The sequence below is a fragment of the Prunus dulcis genome, unplaced genomic scaffold (assembly GCF_902201215.1).
Source record: "Prunus dulcis unplaced genomic scaffold, ALMONDv2, whole genome shotgun sequence".
Taxonomy (NCBI): Eukaryota; Viridiplantae; Streptophyta; class Magnoliopsida; order Rosales; family Rosaceae; genus Prunus; species Prunus dulcis.
In genome coordinates, this window is record NW_023010093.1 from 1 (window position 1) to 18,950 (window position 18,950).

The window sequence follows — 18,950 nt, forward strand, 5'->3', positions numbered from 1 at the left end:
GAGCTACTTTTTCAAAAGTATCCCGAGAATCTAGCAATTTTCCTATGGTTAATTTGAAATTCACCGGTTCTACCTATTCATTGTATTTGTGTATAAATGTGTTACTAACGAAATTTTCTTTGCAGAAGACATCCAATTTTCTCCATACCTAGTGATGCGATATCTACTTGTTTTTCTTATCAGTGAGCACTCAATATGCCCGAGAAGCAAGACTATCTGTGATCATCCATTCAGGAAGCGAGACTATCCCTGATCACGTTTTCGCTACATCAGGGAACTGTGAAGGCGGCCTTATGCTCTAATCTCCTGAGGTCCTTCTAGACTAGGAGAAATGAGAGCTTGTTGTTTGCTCCCACCAGCTTCCTTCCTTGATTGCTTACCTTACCTTGCAATCAATATCACAATTTTGTATCTTTTCTTTCTTTTTATAACTCTCTGTTCATAAGGGATTTTATTTCTTTAGAATGAAAATCCGAAGAAAGAATCTATGCAGTGATCCTAACTCTGAGGGTTATTTGTTTTTGACAGAGAGAAGAATTGTGACTTTTGCTCTTGCAGGATATAACTAGATCATCAAGCGCTACATTATATTTACTGGGCCGATATGAGCTTGAATGATACTTGAGAAAAGTTTCTCCCACCTAAGGATGTAAGCAATACTTGTGTTATTTTATGTTTATATACTTATTTGATATTTTATCTTGAAAGGTAACCAAATGGGGAGATAAGTCCGTTCCAAAAGAATGGCTTGTATGTATCCATGAATTATTAATGCAAATTTTACAGATTGCAAGTTGGATACATTGATAATACACTGCACATATTAAAGTCTCATAAGAACAAAATATGGGTATAGCAGTGATCAATATGATGCACTCCTGTTGCGTAGCAAATGATGTGGATTGAAGTCCCGAAAGGACAATCCTTTGACATGTCAATATTGATATTGTGCACGCCTAATGCGTAGCAAATTGTATGGGTTAAAGTCCCAGAAATTAATTGACATGTATGTATTAATCTATAGCATGCCTGCAGCATGACAGATATATGGGTTCTAAATGTTCCAACTCCCTAAATGGAGATTATCCACGCCCTACTATAAAATAACGCTCCGTTGGAGGTTATAATCCACATTCTCACATAATAAAAACCCCCTGCAGTGGCTTGGGTACCCAAAAGCAAAGAAATGCTTATAATTGATGTATGCGCATACACATGAGAATGGTGGGATCATGAATTGATGAATGACAAATTTTGATTTTGGAGTAGCTACTCAAATCATCAATGGGCTGTGTTGATTGGAACCACGTTCAATTATTAAATGTCGACAATATCATTAACCAAAATGGAATGAGGTAATTCCATTATAGATAAGAATGAACGTGAAAGAACAAACCCACAATACGAACCCCAAAATTTGTTAATACTGAAAGTTATACTTGGGTGTTCGGAATAGAAGGAAATATACCTACTTTGTATGACACACTGCAGGGGACTTTTATTATGTGAGAATGTGGATTATAACCTCCAATGGAGCGTTATTTTATAGTAAGGCGTGGATAATCTCCATTTAGGGAGTTGGAACATTTAGAACCCATATATCTGTCATGCTGCAGGCATGCCACAAATTAATACATACATGTCAATTAATTTCTGGGACTTTAACCCATACAATTTGCTACGCATTAGGCGTGCACAATATCAATATTGACATGTTAAAGGATTGTCCTTTCGGGACTTCAATCCATATCATTTGCTACGCAACAGGCGTGCATCATATTGATCACTGCTATACCCATATTTTGTTCTTATGAGACTTTAATCTGTGCAGTGTATTATCAATGTATCCAACTTGCAATTTGTAAAATTTGCGTTAATAATTCATGGATACATACAAGCCATTCTTTTGGAACAGACTTATCTCCCCATTTGGTTACCTTTCAAGATAAAATATCAAATAAGTATATAAGCATAAAATAACACAAGTATTGCTTACATCCTTAGGTGGGAGAAACTTTTCTCAAGTATCATTCAAACTTGTATCAGCCCAGCAAATATAATGTAGTGCTTGATGATCTAGTTATATCCTGCAAGAGCAAAAATCACAATTCTTTTGCCTCTGTCAAAACAAATAACCCTCAGAGTTAGGATCACTTCATGGATTCTTTCTTCAGATGTTCATTCTAAAGAAATAAAATCTCTTATGAATAGAGAGTTATAAAAAGAAAGAAAAGATACAAAAATTGTGATATTGATTGCAAGGTAAGGTAAGCAATCAGGGAAGGAAGTTGGTGGGAGCAGACAACAAGCTCTCATTTCTCCTAGTCTAGAAGGACCTCAGGAGATTAGAGCATAAGGTCGCCTTCACAGTTCCCTGATGTAGCGGAAACGTGATCAGGGATAGTCTTGCTTCCTGAATGGATGATCAGAGATAGTCTTGCTTCTCGGGCATATTGAGTGCTTACTGATAAGAAAAACAAGTAGATATCGCATCACTAGGTATGGAGAAAACTGGATGTCTTCTGCAAAGAAAATTTCGTTAGTAACACATTTATACACAAATACAATGAATAGGTAGAACCGGTGAATTTCAAATTAACCATAGGAAAATTGCGAGATTCTCGGGATACTTTTGAAAAAGTAGCTCCGTGAAATCCGTAAAGCAAGATCGGCTTTGACGAAAATAATACTTGAAAACGCCAAAAGTGCCGACAGGCATTATTAGAGGCCACGTGAAGTTTTTGGACTCTGGGAAAGAAAAAGATAATGTGGGGATTCGAGAAGATATTGGGATCCTGGAAATGTGGTCACATTTTCGTCTGTAGATATTGCCTTTGCAAAACTTGATTGGAGCAACTGCGTTTCAACTCAACTTCCTTCATTTTCTGAAACTTTAGTTTTTGTAAGACTTTCTTTGAAACCTTCTTAAAATGGCTTCCTCTTCTTCCTGCCCAAATTATTTCAATTTAAATGATGCTCCCACAACAACCATTGACGCCAAAGTTTGGCGTCCATCCTTTGTATCCCAAAATCGTCATCTCACAGTTAATGATTCTGTGATGATGAATGATGCTACTGCTGTCATAGTAGCTAGGAATTTCATTACTCCAATGGATGAAATGCTGTTGACAGGGAGGTCTGAGGAAGAGGCTATTAATGACTCAATGGTTTCTAGCATTCAGAGTGCTGCTTCTGTTTCTAACATGGCTGATCGTTTGCGTGCTAGAGCAAACGAGGTTCAGAAGCTAACAACTGAAAATTCGTCTCTTCAAAGAATGCTTCATGAGTCTCAACAGGAGGTTGAGAAACTTAAAGGAGAGAATAATTCCTTGTTGAAACTGGTGAGTTCGTACTCCGTTGATACACTGAGAAGGCTAGACATGCTGCAGGTCTCAAATGAAAGAATTTTGGGAGACCACGAGAGACTCATGGCTAAGCTTAAGAGGCGCAGAGGCTTCCAGAACATAATGTAATTTTATAGATTTTACAGGGCCTGCACCTTCATTGCAGGTGGAAAAATCTATCTGTTATATACTCCTTTCGTGTTATAATAATTGCGCACATTCTTAAACTTGTATCTGTGGTTTTTACGTCTTTTCAAAATGACAGTTTGGAACCTTGTGCCTTATAGGTTCAAATAACCACATCAAATCTCTCATATTTCCATGCATGTGAGCCCAGAACTTTTGGCCTGGGCTAAACACAAACTCAGAATTTATTTGCCCTTTTCAAATGGACATGAAATATGGATTGAGTAAAAGCCACGCTAATATCGCAATATAGTAGTGAAGAGCATTAACTACTATATACCCACAACTTCAAGTTCAGGATCTCTCATATATTTGGGTCCATGGGCTTCCGGCCCAAATATAACAAAATATGTGGGGAGCCTCAATTCATTATTTGAGGTTTATACTGATATTATCCATTTCGCGGTGTATTCTTAACAACCGGAATTCACAAAATATATTTCTTCCTTGAGGTGTCGATTATAACAAAATCGAACTTTATTAAATTCATCATCTTCTTATGCCAAAGAAATATGTGGCGTACCACAATCTGCAATAATACCTCAAGGATTGTCTATTTAACTGTTGGAACTTTAGGTTCTCAACACTGTTAAATTTTGAACTTCGGGCCAAAATCACATATTCTCATGGTATGGACATTTTTACAATTTTATGTACATATTTCGGGACTTCAAACCCTTACATAATTGTCCATATTTTGAGGAACTTCTGGCATCTCATTTAATTGCTCATCCATGAGTTTAAGGAACTGCAGGTTTCCTTTTGTATATAGTGACGGTTTACCCAAAATGGTTAATATTTATGCATACGTCACTATTCATGTGTATAGTACTATTCATCAAGTCATGAATACATATCTATTCATGTGTGCAGTACATTTGCCAGTACATTTATTATTCATGTGTATGGCACTTTTAACCAATATGGTACTGTTACATCATCAAGGAACTCTAGGCCCTTATTTACATGTCAAGGATCAAGGATCTTCAAGTCCGATCTCTTGTTTACAAGTATAGTACCGGAGAGACTGTCAGCTCTCATATCAATATCATCATCAAGGATCTTCAAGTCCTGATGTAATTGTATGATGAGGATCAAGGAACTTCTGGTCCTGATCTGCATACTGTAAAAACTCATCATACAGCACAATTAATCCATAAAATAAATTACTGATAAAGAAATTACTGGTATGGACGATAAACCCGCACCATACTTTAAATAAATATAAATGTGCGGTAAAATAAATTCGTAAATTAAATTGCTTGTTGTATGGACGTTAATCCCGCACCATACCTTAAATAAAATTAAATGTGCGGTAAAGTAAATTCATAAATTAAATTGCTTGCTGTATGGACGTTAATCCCGCACCATACTTTAAATAAAATTAAATGTGCGGTAAAGTAAATTCATAAAGTATGAGGGTTAATTCCACATCATACTTTAAGTAAAAGTAAATTTGCGATAAAGTAAACGTGCTTGTATGGGCACTAATTCTGCTCCATACATTTAAATAAAAGTAAAGGCATGGACGATAAACCCGCACCACCCTTTTAAATAAATACTGCCGTATGGGTAATAAACCTACACCATACAGTAAATAAAATAAGTGTGTGGATAAATAAAGACAATTATTTGTGGGTTCATATCAACACCTCAATCAAATAGTATAATATTATTATACTGATATATTAGTGGAAATTTTTTTTTTAATTTTTTTTTTTGAGTCTTAATTGAAACAAAATTTATAGACATTGTAAACCCAATAAGTGAAAATGGAGGCTAACCTGCCAGAGCTTGGAAGCATCGGCCACCAAGTGGGAGTCAAAGCCAAAGACAATGGCATTATCGCACACATTCACATCATCCTTGACTTGATGTTGTTGTTGTGGTTGGAGGAGGCCAAAGTGGTCGTCTTCTTCAGCCTCACCGCCTCTGCTGGCCATGAACCCAATCATGTCGTCCCTCTCCCCAACCTCTCTCTCCAAATCTTGAATCCTAGCGCTCGACTCGTCCCGGGTTTTCTCCAACCCAGTGTGAAGATGATCCAAACCTTTTTCTATATCAACTGAGATTCTATAGATAATGGCCCATTTGTGAGAGTCAGGATTGCTTTCTCTTACAAACTGAGACAGATTGCCACGCCAATAAAACGGATGAATCAAAAGCTTCTCACCCCTTGGCCCTGCATAAAATCCCAGAAGAGGCACCAAATTGGGATGCCTTATACACCCCAACAACTGAACCACTCACCAAAATCTTCAACTTTTGCAGTGCACACAGGCCTAAAAAACCTCAGCAACCTCACTGAGTTGCTACTCTGCAAGAAAGCCTTGTACAGTGTTCCATAGTTTGACTTTCCAATCACCTCCCCTGGAGCATCTAGTATGTCGCAAATTCTGAGGTCTTGGCCATCCTGAAAAGTCATCAAGTCCTCTACCTTCACATCATCTTCATGCTTCTGCTATGAGTTTTCCACATCTTGCTGCTCATGTTTTGCACTTCTTTTGCAGCAAAAGTAGATCAAAAATACAAAAGATACCAAAACTCCAGTTGAAGTCAGTACAAGAATCAAATTAAGCAGGTGGGTGTTCTTCATTCTGTCAAAAATGCAACTCCTTCATATCAAACATTGAAAATTTGGACTACGAAAGTGAGAAGTAACAAAAGATTAGGATCTGGTTTTGACGTGAAGGATTGAGAAAGTGTTAAACATAATGCAGATATGGCTAGTTTTCATGTAGAACAGATTTCTTTCCATACAAGTAGGAGTAGAAGACAAGAAGATTGAGATGGGGTGGTACTTTTGGGAGGAGAGGGTGTGTGTGGAACCCAATATTTTGGGAATTTTAAGGGGATCAAAATTAATCCTTTTATCTACTAGGAAAATGGACTCTGAGAGACAGACTTGTGCACAAAGAAGTTATGGAGTTGAAGAGAGATCAGAAGATGAGCACATATCCTGGCAGGTCTCGGGACACCAAGTCTGCCGAGCCGCAAATCCTGGCACTCACGGTCCGAGCGTCCCCGTAACTCGTGAGGCAAAGTCAAGTGCACTGACTGAACTATAATCATACTGGATGTCCGTAGACATCGGTCCGACTCTGGGTAATCACCATAAAAAAAAACGGGTACGAGGTGGTTTTAAAATAAATTCCTTTAAAAAGAAATATCTGAATAATAACTGTAAAACTCAAGTCGTGCTGCGGTCTCAACTGATTCGAAACTCAAACTCTGTTTCTATAACTGATAAATAAGCAGTACCGACTTATAGAACTATTATTGTAATAATCGTGTTCGGAACCATAATAAAACGTACTCAAGATCAAATAAGGAAATTTATTCGAATAAACTCATTTATAAAAACTCATTTATATAAAATCAAAATAAAATCACTTATAAAATCTTATTTATGGAAATCCTCTATATAACTCATTTATAAAATAATTTACGAAAGAAAGTCCACTCACAGATGGTCCGAGCTAAATCGACCCTTTGAAGGTTTCTCCTGCTAGTCGGCTGGACCTCTAATGCCTTACTCGAACGATTTGGTGGAGAAACGAAGGAGAATTTTGAGCTGGAAGTTCGGGTGGCTTCGAAGGAACCTCCGCCGGAAAACATGGTTTTCCGGCCAGCTCAGGGCGGCCCTGGGGTGGAGGTTGGTCAGGTTGTGACGGCGACACGGAGGAGGACCCGATGGTACCCACGGCGGAGATCGGCTCGGCCTGTGGTGGCCGGGCCGTCGCCGAGAAGGCGAAGGGTCGCACGGCCCTGTTTCGCGCGAGAGAGAGAGAGAGGAAGAAAGAGAAAGTGACGGGGGAGAGAGAGAGAGAAAGGGGTATAAAAATCTGACCTTTTGGCCAAATTACCGTTTTGCCCTTCGCAGTTTTTAGACCATATCTTCTTCGTTACGGCTCCGATTCGGGTCTACTCCTTGTCTACGAACTCATTTCGCCGCACTCTACACAGTGGCGTAAGTGGAATTCCCAAATTCTTTCTCGATTAAAAAGTCAAATGTTCCCCCATTAAAATATGCAAGGGCAATTTGGTCTTTTTGCTAAAAGATATTTTCCTTACTTTTCAGATATTTTCTTTCTTTTTAGATATTTTGTTTTGGGTTCTTACATCCTATTTATAGGCTTTTGTCGGATGCTTGACCTAAATAACTTTCCTTGATTTGTGGGATTTTGATTTGATTTAAATCAATTCTCATAATCTGGCAATTTAACCAGATTATCTTTAATTGATTAACCTGATTTATATTTAATTTAAATCAAAGTCAATCACAGAAGATTCTTTCCTTTAATTTTGTCTTCATCTTGAACCGTTTGATGCACTCCGTCGGATGTCGCCATTTGTCATTTTTGACAACTAAATTGATTTTGATGAGTCACACGCCACATGGGCGAATTACGGGGCCCACGATTTAATCCGCCGAACCCTAATTATTTTCTTATCAATGGAATTTATTACATCAAAAGTTCTTTGTCTACAAATTCCCCCACTTCATGATGCATTGTAGACATGGGCCTTTTCACGTGTAGGAGGTGCAGCTTAAAGTGTTCCCTTTTTCTTTTCTTTTTTTGGTGGTGGTAGATATCATTGAGAATATTATTAAGCTTAATAATATCCAATATTGGTAAGATCTTGGGAAGCAAGATACTTTCCTAAACTAGGAATGAGAAACCCTAGCATCACTAGGAGCTTTGATGGTCTTTGGTTTCTTTAAATTGCACTATGTTCATGAATATTGAGATCAACCAAATAGAACAGCAGAAAAACTCCTCTTGTTGGCGAGAAGGTCTACGACTTTGAAGTTTGCATCATCCGAATCTCAACAACCAAAGTGGTGAGAGTTGCTTGTTGGTAAGCCTGAACCCATTCTTCTTCTTCTTCTTCTTTCTTTGTCTTTTTTTTTTATTTTTTTTTTATTTTTTTTTTTGCAGCACCTATCCCTTTTTTCAGAATTAGGGTTTAGGATTTTTCAGATTTTTTTTTTTTTTTTTTCGCAGCACCTATCCCTTTTTTCAGAATATATATATATATATATATATATATATATATATATGTGTATTTTTGTTGTAATAGGTACTTGGAAAGAAAGTGAAGAACGTAGACGTCCTATACCGCTTGGGTTTGATCCATCTCTCCGACTTGGTGATAACCCGCTCAAGCGCTTAGGCTTTACGTAGGGGAAGACAAGTGAAGATTGTTTCTCGAGACATTCCACCTTTGCCCGGCTTTGCAAACTTGTATAAGTAAGCTCCTTTTTTTTTTTTTTTTTTTCAAGATTCACCAAAGAAATTATCCATAGTGAAACAGCTCGATGTTGAACGAAAGATGTTAATGTAGCCCTGACGGAGTGAATTGGAAGTCGAATAATGTCAAACTAATGAGAAACTCCAAATTTATTTTATTATGTGACTGAACTCAAAGTGGTCTCATGAGCTGCCTACGTACCCTTCTAGGAAAAAAAGAGATCAAGTCATGACGTAGTTCAATGTTTTTTTTTCCTTTTTTTTTCAGTTTGCAGTTTTGGCCCGTGCAGGCGAAAGAGCGTTTGGTGCCTTGTGCAGTTTTGGCTCGTGCAGGCGAAGGAGCGTTTGTACTCAGGTAACTCAATCACCTTATTCTCAAGTAAGTCTTCCAGCATGCCTTCTACGTCAGAGTCTGGAAAAGGATACTTCTTCTCCTTCATTTCTTTTAGGGTGTGTCGTCGTGGTTCTTGTTCTTGAGTCGACTCGGCCTTCCTTGCATCTTTCTTGCCTCGAGTGGAAATCTTCATTGGAGTAGCACTGATCGTCATTGACTCCAAGATGCGTGTCCTCAAAGAGTCTGCCCCATTTCTCGACGACTTGTCATTTCAATGATCACTCACCATTTCCTTTCTTCCATCGTGATTAGCGATACTTAACTCTATGTCATGCGCACGAGTGGTCAATTCTTCGAAGGTACGGGGTTTGATCTCTTGAAGAATGTAGAGCAGACCCCAATGCATACCTTGAATGCACATCTCTACAGCCGATAACTCAGAGACTCGATCTTTGCAATCGAGGCTTAATGAACGTCAACGATTGATGTAGTCAACAACAGGTTCGTCTTTTCGCTGCTTCGTGCTAGTGAGCTCTAGCATGCTAACTGAGCGACGAGTGCTATAGAAGCGGTTGAGGAATTCTCTCTCCATTTGTTCCCAGCTGTCAATTGACTCAGGTTCCAAGTCAATGTACCAGTTGAATGCAGTGCCTCGGAGTGATTGGACAAATTGCTTCACAAGATAATCGTCGTTAGTGCCAGCGCTGTTGCACATCTCGATGAAGTGGGCAACATGTTGTTTAGGGTTACCTTTTCCATCAAACTGCATGAACTTTGGAGGTTGATAGCCCGTTGGCATTCGAAGGTTGTCTAACCTTTTGGTGTAAGGCTTGGAATAGATAAATGTATCTTGAGAAGGCCCACCATATTGAGCCTTGATGGTGTTCGTGATCATGTCCTGAAGTTGTTGGATAGATAAAGAACCCACCGAGGCTGTGTTGCCTTTTTCGTGCGACTTATCACCCGACTCTGTTTCATGACCCAATCCTTTCTCGCTGGATTCAGCTTCATGATGTGATTCTTTCTTATGCACGTCTTGACTAGGCTCCTTATCTTGATGTGTCTCCCACTTGTTAATGAGAGAAGCAATCTGCACATCCTTCTCCTCGACCATCTTAGTCAGTTTGGTGACCGATTCGCTCATATGGGCCAGCTGTTCTTCAATAGACATAGCTCCCGTTACCATGACCTGCATAGCCATAGAATAAGACTCACCTACGGATGCCGAGGTAAGCTTCTTCTGTTGATCGTCAGGCGGGGATCCATGGTATGAGCATGTGCTCGAGTCAGCGTCTGAAACAGGCGAGAGTGAGCGTCCTCTCGAATTTTTCGAACCCGAAAAACTCCTCCCTTCACTCCGAGAGTTTCTCTCATCCGCCCGAGAGGTATTCTTCTTTTGCCCCAATGAGGCCAAATTGATAACCGGTTCGCGCCTTCGGTGAACATCTTTCGCCTTGGCTTGAGTCGGTATGGAAGTAACATGTTGAGTTGCGGATATCGCCTTGGCCTTGCTCCGGGTGACGACCCTATGAGGTTGCTCATTTAGTTCCCAAGCCAACTTAGTACAGTCCTAAACACATATCTAATCTTTATTTGGTGAATATGTCATACTAAGAAATTTGAAAAATCAAGTATGGAAATATTCAACGAGCAATATATGTTTTGCAGTGGAAATATTTAAAAAAAAAAGATTTAAATTATCAAGTTTGATTAATGATGAAGAGGAATATTACATATAGAGGAGAAATAAAAAGTCCCATCATTTCAATTACTACAACCATAAGAATAAATTTATTCGTCCAATATTTGGACACTAATTGTGACCAAGAAAGATACTGAAATCCTTTCGGAAGAAACTAAAAGGTACATTAATTACATATCTGCGGCAACACGTTTGTACAAATGCGAGGGGAGCCTTGGAGTAGGCACGGCTTGTAATGGGGTTCTCATGTAAGTCACAAGCCCTGGATTTTCCGACATGTCAATCTCCTTTGGATTCATCCCTTCAGCTGGAGCCCAACTGAAATGGTGCAATAGATGCCCCAACATGGACACCACCAAATTCACACTAAGTTGTGCTCCCGGGCATACTCGCCTGCCTGCTCCAAACGGAAGTAGTCTGAAATCATGCCCCTTCATGTCAACATCCTCCTCTAGGAACCTTTCTGGTCGGAACTCATGCGGGTCTTTCCAAACAGCGGGGTCACGCGCTACGGCCCAGACATTTACATGAACACTCGCACCCTTGGGGATGTCGTAGCCGCCGATCTTGACATTGGCATTAGCTCGGTGGGGGAGCATTAGAGGAGTTGGAGGGTGCAACCGCAACGCTTCCTTTGCTACACACTGTAGGTAAGGGAGATTTGAGAAATCGTCTTCGGTCATGACCCGTTCGAACCCGATGACTCGGTCTAGCTCCTCTTGTGCCTTTTTTTGCACCCTCGGGTTCTTAATCAACTCAGCCATAGCCCATTCAACTGAAATAGCTGTGGTGTCTGTGCCCGCAGTAATCATGTCCTGCATGCACAAATGGTAAAACTAAGTTAGAATGTAGGAACCTTATATATACGTATAGTGTTTTCAGAAAGGTATACGCCCTCCAAGGTAGGAAGCTCATAACTAATTAAGAACATTAAAAAGGAAATATGAGTATTTGGCAACAAGGTTAGAATTTGAGGGACACGCGATCTAACATGAAAATACTTCAATAAAAAAAAATTTTATTATGAAGTGGTGTCATAAAATAATGAGCATAAAGAGCACAAAGAGCGTTGCAAACCAACTTCAGTGGGCACACAGTTATGAAAGTATGTTGTGCGTTCACATATATATGCATATAAAAAACAGCTCTTAAAAATTAGGAGCCTTGTGCATTGTCACCACTCCGATCTGGCAATGCTTAATTCTATCATATATGGTTGTATCCCATAGGAAAAAATAACCCTTCTTTTAGAAATATCAAATTGAAAAGACTGCATGTATACATTACTTACCCAAAGAAGTCCAATAATTGTGTCTTCACTAAGGTCATACTTGTCCTTCAATGTAAGCAATGCATCGACAAAATGCTGCTTGGCACCGCCACTCTTGGTGCGAGCCTGTGTGTGCTCCTCCATGATTGCCCTAGTGAGTCGGTCTCTTCGTGCCCCATGCTGAGCAAACGCCTCTTCCTCCAGCGGGAACATCCAACGCAGCCATGGAATGTGCTCGGCCATCGAAAGCGATGCACCGATCTTCACTCCATTAGAAACAACAGCTTTGAATTCTTGGCCTTGCTCATCCATTTCATCCTCTGCGTTAACAAAACGCTTTCCGAATGCTAGCCTTGTTATGTTGTTGAATGCCACTCTTCCCAAATACTTCTTCACTAGCAAACTTTCCCCATTTTTTTCTGCAATATGGTGATTAATTAAAGTAAATCACAAATTCACAATTAATACACATTAAGTATGCAAACTAATAAAGTAGCATTGAATCCAATCATACGTAACAATAAATACCAATCAATCAACCTCAAGTACTTCCTCTCAGAAAACTCAACTACGATTATAGATAGCGACAAGTGTAATATGAATTAATGAACGATGAAATAAACACGTGGTATAACATGAGTGAATTATATCGATGTAGACAATTAAAAAAGTACAAACTGCAAATGACATTTGAAAAACTAGCAGCGTCAAGCAATTTGGCAACATAAAATGCATACCATGAATGGTACAGTGTTTGAAAATGGACTCAACCATAGCAGTGACCTCATCTTCCCTAATGGGTCTGAGAGCTTCAATCCTCTTTGCAGAGAAAAGCTCAAGAGTGCACACCTTCCTGACCTTAACATAGTGGGGCCCATAGTCAGCCCAAATGAGGTCCTGCCCATCCTTGCTAAACTTGGCGGTTGATCTATTCCTTTGCCTATCAGCCAGTTTCTGATCATGCTCTTTGAGCACCTCCTTTGCCAATTCTGAGCTTGACACTACGATGTTCAGTGTGGATCCAATCCAGACTGAAATAATGGGCCCGTAGACCTGTGCCCACTCGGCATAGCACCGGAACCTCACAGGCTTTATGTGGTAGAGGTTTCCGACGACTGGCCACGGAAGTGGGCCGGGCGGGAGCTTAAATCTCAGCCTTTGATAGAGCTTGTAAGCAAGGAAGATGAAGATGAGGAGGAGTAGTAGTCCAGAGAGAGCCATGTGAAATGAGAAACACTGAGATAGAGAGTTTGGAGAAGTGATTTTGTTTTAAGTTGTGGATGTGATGTGTTGAGAGTAAGGAGAGACAGAGAGAAGAGAGAGAGGGTAGGTGAGCAATTTAAAGGCAAATGCAATTGGACGACGAGGTTACCCCGTGATATTTACTCAACTTAATTATGCAAATTGGTATGGACGACCTCAGCTTGGACAAGACTTATCCGTTCTCACCATTCATATTATTAACCGTCATTAAAAGGACACGTGTCAACCATCTATTGGATGTGGTTCGAGATGGGGCGGTAGGTAACTCGAGCACCCCAGAGCGTCCCATCTCAACTACAAGTCTACAAGTCAATGGGCTTCTTCTTTTTAGTTGTGCACACAAAAAAACGAATTTAAAAAAAAAACACACAACACAACCACCAGAACTCAAATTGATATTTCCAGATATTTCTTCCTTCACACAAATCACAACATTTTCATCTATAGAAAAAAGACTGTCTGGTAAGGAAGGTGATCAAAAATTAAAGTAGAAACGATCCCATTACAGTGAGGAGGGGCGAAGTAGCTACCTACCCTTCCAAAGTTGAGTTAGGACTGTGTTGCCACATTAATCCAGTATACAGACCCATCACACAGGGTGTGCCGGTTGGGCGACCGTACAAGACCCCCTGAAAAAATAAGCAAAAAATGCATTTCCGTTGTCTGATTAATGCTTTTTGAGCTTTATCATGAATTTTTTGGATTTTTTTTTCTTCCTATAGTGGGCTTATTTTATTTATTTATTTATTTATCATTTTGGTCATAAAGAGAATCCATTTATAAGGAAAGAAATACACGGCAAAAAAAAAATACTAATTAGAATTTGGAATGGCAGTTGAATCATAGTAGCTCAATATAATTAGTGGTGTGTTTACTAATTAGAATTTGGAATCATAATCAGGAATTGAATTCTAATTATGGAGAATTCATGCATTTAAGGAATGAAAAGTAAAGGGGCCCCACACAAAATCATGAGGAATTCAATTCTTGGGTGGAAGATAATATTCTATTTCATCGAGAACTAACCCATTAGGAATTCATTTTTTTTTATCCATTATATATTTTAAAATTTTAAAATTTGTCATCTATTTAACTCAACAAGGAGAACATTTTAATAATTAACACCACTCATACCCCAATTCTATATGATTTAACAAACAACTTCAATAAGAATCCTGAATTCAACTCTTCGTCGATTTAAGTCATCATAATTCAATAAACAAGCCATAAATTTAAAGGATCTAGGCATGGATACTTTTTTGACAAGTCCAAAAAGTAGTAGGACAAGTATTTCCTCCAATCCCAAGTGAGCCCAACCACAAGAACACAAAAGACCAAAAGCCCAAACTAGACTTAAACTTAGCATCTAAATGTGAAACTTTTCATTGTTGTACAAAAACAGCTAGTTTTGGGGAGCTGCTAGAATGCAGAGGTTATTATGAGGAGGTTATGTTGCGGAATGATAACAACCGTTAGTTTTAAATGAACGGTTCATATTTAAGTAGGAAGTTTTGTTACAATCGGGTTAAAATTACCCATCACAAAATGAGCAACCCGGAACTTCTCTCTTTATATCTCCTATTTTCTTTAAAACAGAGGTCCAAAGTCCTATCTCTGAAACTTCCTCTGGAGACAAACAAGAGCTGCCCCTTTCCAACTTCCAGAAGCCGAATTTGCTGCTCCAAAAAGGAAAAAAAAGAAGACACTCAGCTGTGGAGGACGTTGCTGAAGAAGAAGGAACAAGGGTTGAAACCCACAACTCAATTCTTTCATTGGTATGTGATTTTTCAGCCCTATTGCAAACCCTTTTATTCAAAAAATATTCTGTTTTGTTAAACCCCTGTCATTAATGTTGCAGAAAATGGTTCATCATTACCCATTACAACAACTATAACCTAAGAGCTCTCTTATTCTGTCTTTGTGTCACAAAAATTATTTGCAAGATCTTCATAGTAGAGAGAAAAGAAGAAAAAGAGAAACATGATATGTTGAAAGAGCCTCCAGTAGTCTCTCACTCGCCTAACTTTGCACTCCGTTTCTGAACAAGTAAAACCCAAGTTTTGAAGAACTTGTAGTACTCTTCTTCAACTCCAATTGCGATGGTAAGTCAAACACTGCAAAACCACTTCTCTTTGTTTCTTTGTTTCACTGATTTTGCTTTTAATGTTTTCCAATTTCTTGTAATCATTATTATTTTTTGTTCCCTTTTGTATTTATATTTCATTTGAAAAATTGATTTTTACAGTTTTTATTTTATTTTCATACGTAAATATTCTTTCTTGCGTTTAACCCCTTACTGCTTTGGGTTTTATTATGATGCCTTTAGTATATTGGCTTTAAGCTTTGTTGAATCAATAATTAATAAATAATGAAAATAACAACACGTTAATCTAATGGTGATCTTTATGGGTCTTGCATACATACAGTAAAAACAAGTTCTCTAAAAATATCTTGGGTTTGTTCTGCCTCAATTTATTTTATGGCTTTTTAATAATTGATAATCTGCTACAGGTTGACACAAGTTTGCATCTTAATTTTCCATATATGCTCTTATGGAAAAGTTTAATTGAATCAACATGGAGGAGACATTAAATGGAAAGCAAAAAACAAAAGGATCAATTTTGCCCCATAACATAGGGGAGTTGCATTCAAATTCTTGGATTTGTTGCTGGTAAGTTTTTTTTTATTTTTAAATCATTATAAATGTCTTTGTTTTCAACTGATGATGGTACAAGATTTAAATTTCTTTCATAATTATTTTGTTTTGTTTTAGCTATTTCTGAAATGTTTGATTCAAATGTTATCTAAGGTATCAATAATCTGTGTGAGTAAAATGGTTGGGGACTCAGAGGAGAATGATGATTGTGTAATTGCTGATGAAATGATTTACATACCTGAAGTCAGAAATGAGAAAAGACCAAAAGTTGGGATGAAGTTCGATTCACTTGATTTCGTTTATGATTTCTACAATAGATATGCTTTATTGGCTGGCTTTAGTATTAGACGTCATTCCAGCGGGAGGGAAAAATACAGTAAAGAAATTCTAAGAAAAGAATTTGTATGTTGCAAACAAGGTGTGTTTAAAAAAGAAGAGCCTAGGGCGGTAAAAAGGCACCGAGGGATAAGTAGATGTGGTTGCAAGGCTAGGGTTGTTGTTGTGAAGGTTTCTGGGTGCAAACAGTATGCTTTCTCTCTCGTTGTAGAGGGACACAATCATACAATGACACCCCCAGAAAGAGTGCATTTTATGAGATCACATCGTCATATTTCAGAACCTGCAAAGCTACTCACAAAACAACTTGGTTTAGCTGATATATACCTACTCATAAAAAGATGAGTATTTTGGAGGTGCAATCTGGAGGAATGGAGAAAATTGGTTTTACCAAAAAGGATATTTACAATTTTGAATATTATGAGAGTAGCCTGATGAAGAACCATGATGTTGAACTGGTGACTGAGTATTTTTTAGCTGAACAGAAAAACAATAGATCATTTTATTTCAAGATTGAGGGAGATTCTAATGACAGGCTTACTCGATGTTTTTGGGCAGATGCAACTTCTAGACGAGCATATGGGTTTTATGGAGATGTTGTCGTGCTCGATACCACATTCAACACGAATCGATATGGCTTGCCATTTGCACCAATGTTGGGGGTTAATAACCATGGTCAGACAATTGTTTTAGCTTGTGCATTTTTAAGTAAGGAAACGACTGAGTCATTTATTTGGATGTTTGAGGAGTTTAAAAAAGCCATGCCAGGTGGTGAGCCAAAAATGATAATTACAGATCAAGATGCAGCTATGGCTAGAGCGATTTTTGAAGTATTCCCCACTACATTTCATCGACTTTGCATATGGCACATCACAACCAAGTTCTCTGATAAACTACCACGGACTGCTTATGAGGAATATTGGAAAGAGTTTAAGGAAACCATCTGGGAGATTGACAATATAGATGAATTTGAAGAAAAGTGGCATGCAATCATTACAAAATCTGGTTTGACTGACCATCCATGGCTGAGTTCAGTTTTTGATTTGCGAAAATCATGGGTTCCAGCCTATGTAAAACATATTTTTGCCACTGGAATGTCAAGCAGTCAAAGAGCAGAAGGCTCTCATGCATTTTTCAAGCAATATATATCAAGGAGAAATTCATTAATGGATTTCATAACACGATTTCAAAGGGCACTATCCCATCAACGTCAAAAAGAGTTACTTGCTGATCACATTGATGCATTTGAAAAGCCTCAATGCGCTCTATTGTTGACAATGGATAAACAAATGGCTGAAATATACACAAAGGCAATGTTCCAAAAGTTTGAACAGGAGCTAATGCAAAGTTTACCGTGTTTTATGGAACTGAAAATGGATGATGCTTCCAAAGCTATCTATAAAGTGAGTGAAAGGAAAAGGGGGAAAACAAGAGTGACAGAAGTTGTATATGATAAATATTCCGATCAATGGTCGTGTAGCTGTAAAGGATTTGAATTTATTGGAATTCTTTGTTGCCATGCGCTGGCATTGTTAAAAAGGGAGCAAATTGAATATCTGCCCAATAAATACATTTTGAATAGATGGAAGAAAACTGCAAAATCTGGACTTGTGTCAGATTCAAATGGCAATGAAATTAAAGATTGTGAGAACAATTCTCTCCTAATAAAGCGAAGTAGAATGTCCAGACTTGCTTCAGATGTAATTGAGCATGCCTTAATGTCCGAAGAAGGTTGTGAGCTATTGTCAAATAACCTAAACGATACGCGGGTGATGTTGAAGTTATTGAATGATGGGGTTGGTCCTAGCAAAGTTGGAGGGTCCAGCTCCCAAACACGATATTTGAAGGACCCTAAGAGAGTAACGCACAAAGGAAGCTCCAAACGAGTGAAGGGAGCAAAGGAAACGAGAATGGAGCGAGGGATCCGACATTGTCAGCAGTGTGGACAAACTAGTCATGATATAAGACGATGCCCAAGAATGGCGAACACATCGTAAGATTGTACAAATATTTATAAATAATAGCTAAAATTCCAAGTGGTTTATTTTATTGTAATATTATGCTTGGTGTTTATGCAGGACATCCCCATCAAACAATGAAGAATCAACTCCAGTCAATCTTAGTGACCCGTTATTCGATGAATTTGATAGCATGCATGGACCTACCAAGTGATTTATGTTTTTACTATACGAAGCTCATTTGCCGTCAATATTGGTGAGCATTTTGAAATATGATTCAATATGAAGAAATCTTATTATTTTGTGTTGTTTCGTTTTGTATCAGCTTTTGTGTTTTTTTTCTTGATTGGTTTTGGTTTTCTTTGAAGTTTTTTTGTTTCTCGATTGGTGGTGTTAATTTTTTGGAGCCTTTCTTTCTTGCTTTCTTTTGCCTTTGTATTTTTCTGATGTTAGGTGTTTTAGGATTTTTCTTTCTTTTAAATAATCTCCCTCTTGAGATATTTGACAATTCTTTTTTATGGCAGTTGGACCTAGATTTTTGGCTTATGGAAGATTGTTGTCGTTGAGAACCTTCATCAATTTGGCTTTTTTTTTTATTTTTTTTATTTTATGACAGTTGGACCTATCAACTCTTAATTTTGACAAT

General features: G+C 38.3%; 2 protein-coding genes, 1 long non-coding RNA gene and 1 pseudogene across 3 annotated transcripts; 2 read left to right on the forward strand and 2 right to left on the reverse strand.

Moving 5' to 3' along the window:
- Window positions 1-5,314: 5,314 nt before the first annotated feature.
- On the reverse strand, window positions 5,315-6,363 carry LOC117612864 (annotated as a pseudogene).
- A 4,445-nt stretch (window positions 6,364-10,808) lies between these two features.
- On the reverse strand, window positions 10,809-13,387 carry LOC117612862 (cytochrome P450 98A2-like). The gene is made up of 3 exons (XM_034341495.1): window positions 12,829-13,387; window positions 12,113-12,510; window positions 10,809-11,636 (listed from the first exon to the last, which is right to left on the reverse strand). Exons 1-3 carry the CDS (start codon window positions 13,310-13,312, stop codon window positions 10,992-10,994), a joined length of 1,527 nt encoding a protein of 508 aa, XP_034197386.1. The 5' UTR covers window positions 13,313-13,387; the 3' UTR covers window positions 10,809-10,991.
- A 1,674-nt stretch (window positions 13,388-15,061) lies between these two features.
- On the forward strand, window positions 15,062-15,973 carry LOC117612865. The gene is made up of 3 exons (XR_004583583.1): window positions 15,062-15,129; window positions 15,213-15,456; window positions 15,866-15,973. It is a non-coding gene; the product is annotated as an uncharacterized LOC117612865 (long non-coding RNA).
- A 714-nt stretch (window positions 15,974-16,687) lies between these two features.
- On the forward strand, window positions 16,688-18,518 carry LOC117612859 (protein FAR1-RELATED SEQUENCE 5-like). The gene is made up of 2 exons (XM_034341494.1): window positions 16,688-18,339; window positions 18,425-18,518. The coding sequence occupies exons 1-2, from the start codon at window positions 16,688-16,690 to the stop codon at window positions 18,516-18,518; spliced, it is 1,746 nt and encodes a 581-aa protein (XP_034197385.1).
- The last annotated feature ends 432 nt before the right edge of the window (window positions 18,519-18,950 follow it).

Coding starts and splice junctions, on each gene's coding strand:
- LOC117612862 (XM_034341495.1), bottom strand. CDS start 13,312: ATGGCTCTCTCTGGACTACTACTCCTCCTCATCTTCATCTTCCTTGCT. Junction 12,511..12,828: donor CAAACACTGTACCATTCATG/GTATGCATTTTA, acceptor ACCATATTGCAG/AAAAAAATGGGGAAAGTTTG. Junction 11,637..12,112: donor CAATTATTGGACTTCTTTGG/GTAAGTAATGTA, acceptor TTGTGCATGCAG/GACATGATTACTGCGGGCAC.
- LOC117612859 (XM_034341494.1), top strand. CDS start 16,688: ATGAGTATTTTGGAGGTGCAATCTGGAGGAATGGAGAAAATTGGTTTT. Junction 18,340..18,424: donor CCAAGAATGGCGAACACATC/GTAAGATTGTAC, acceptor GTGTTTATGCAG/GACATCCCCATCAAACAATG.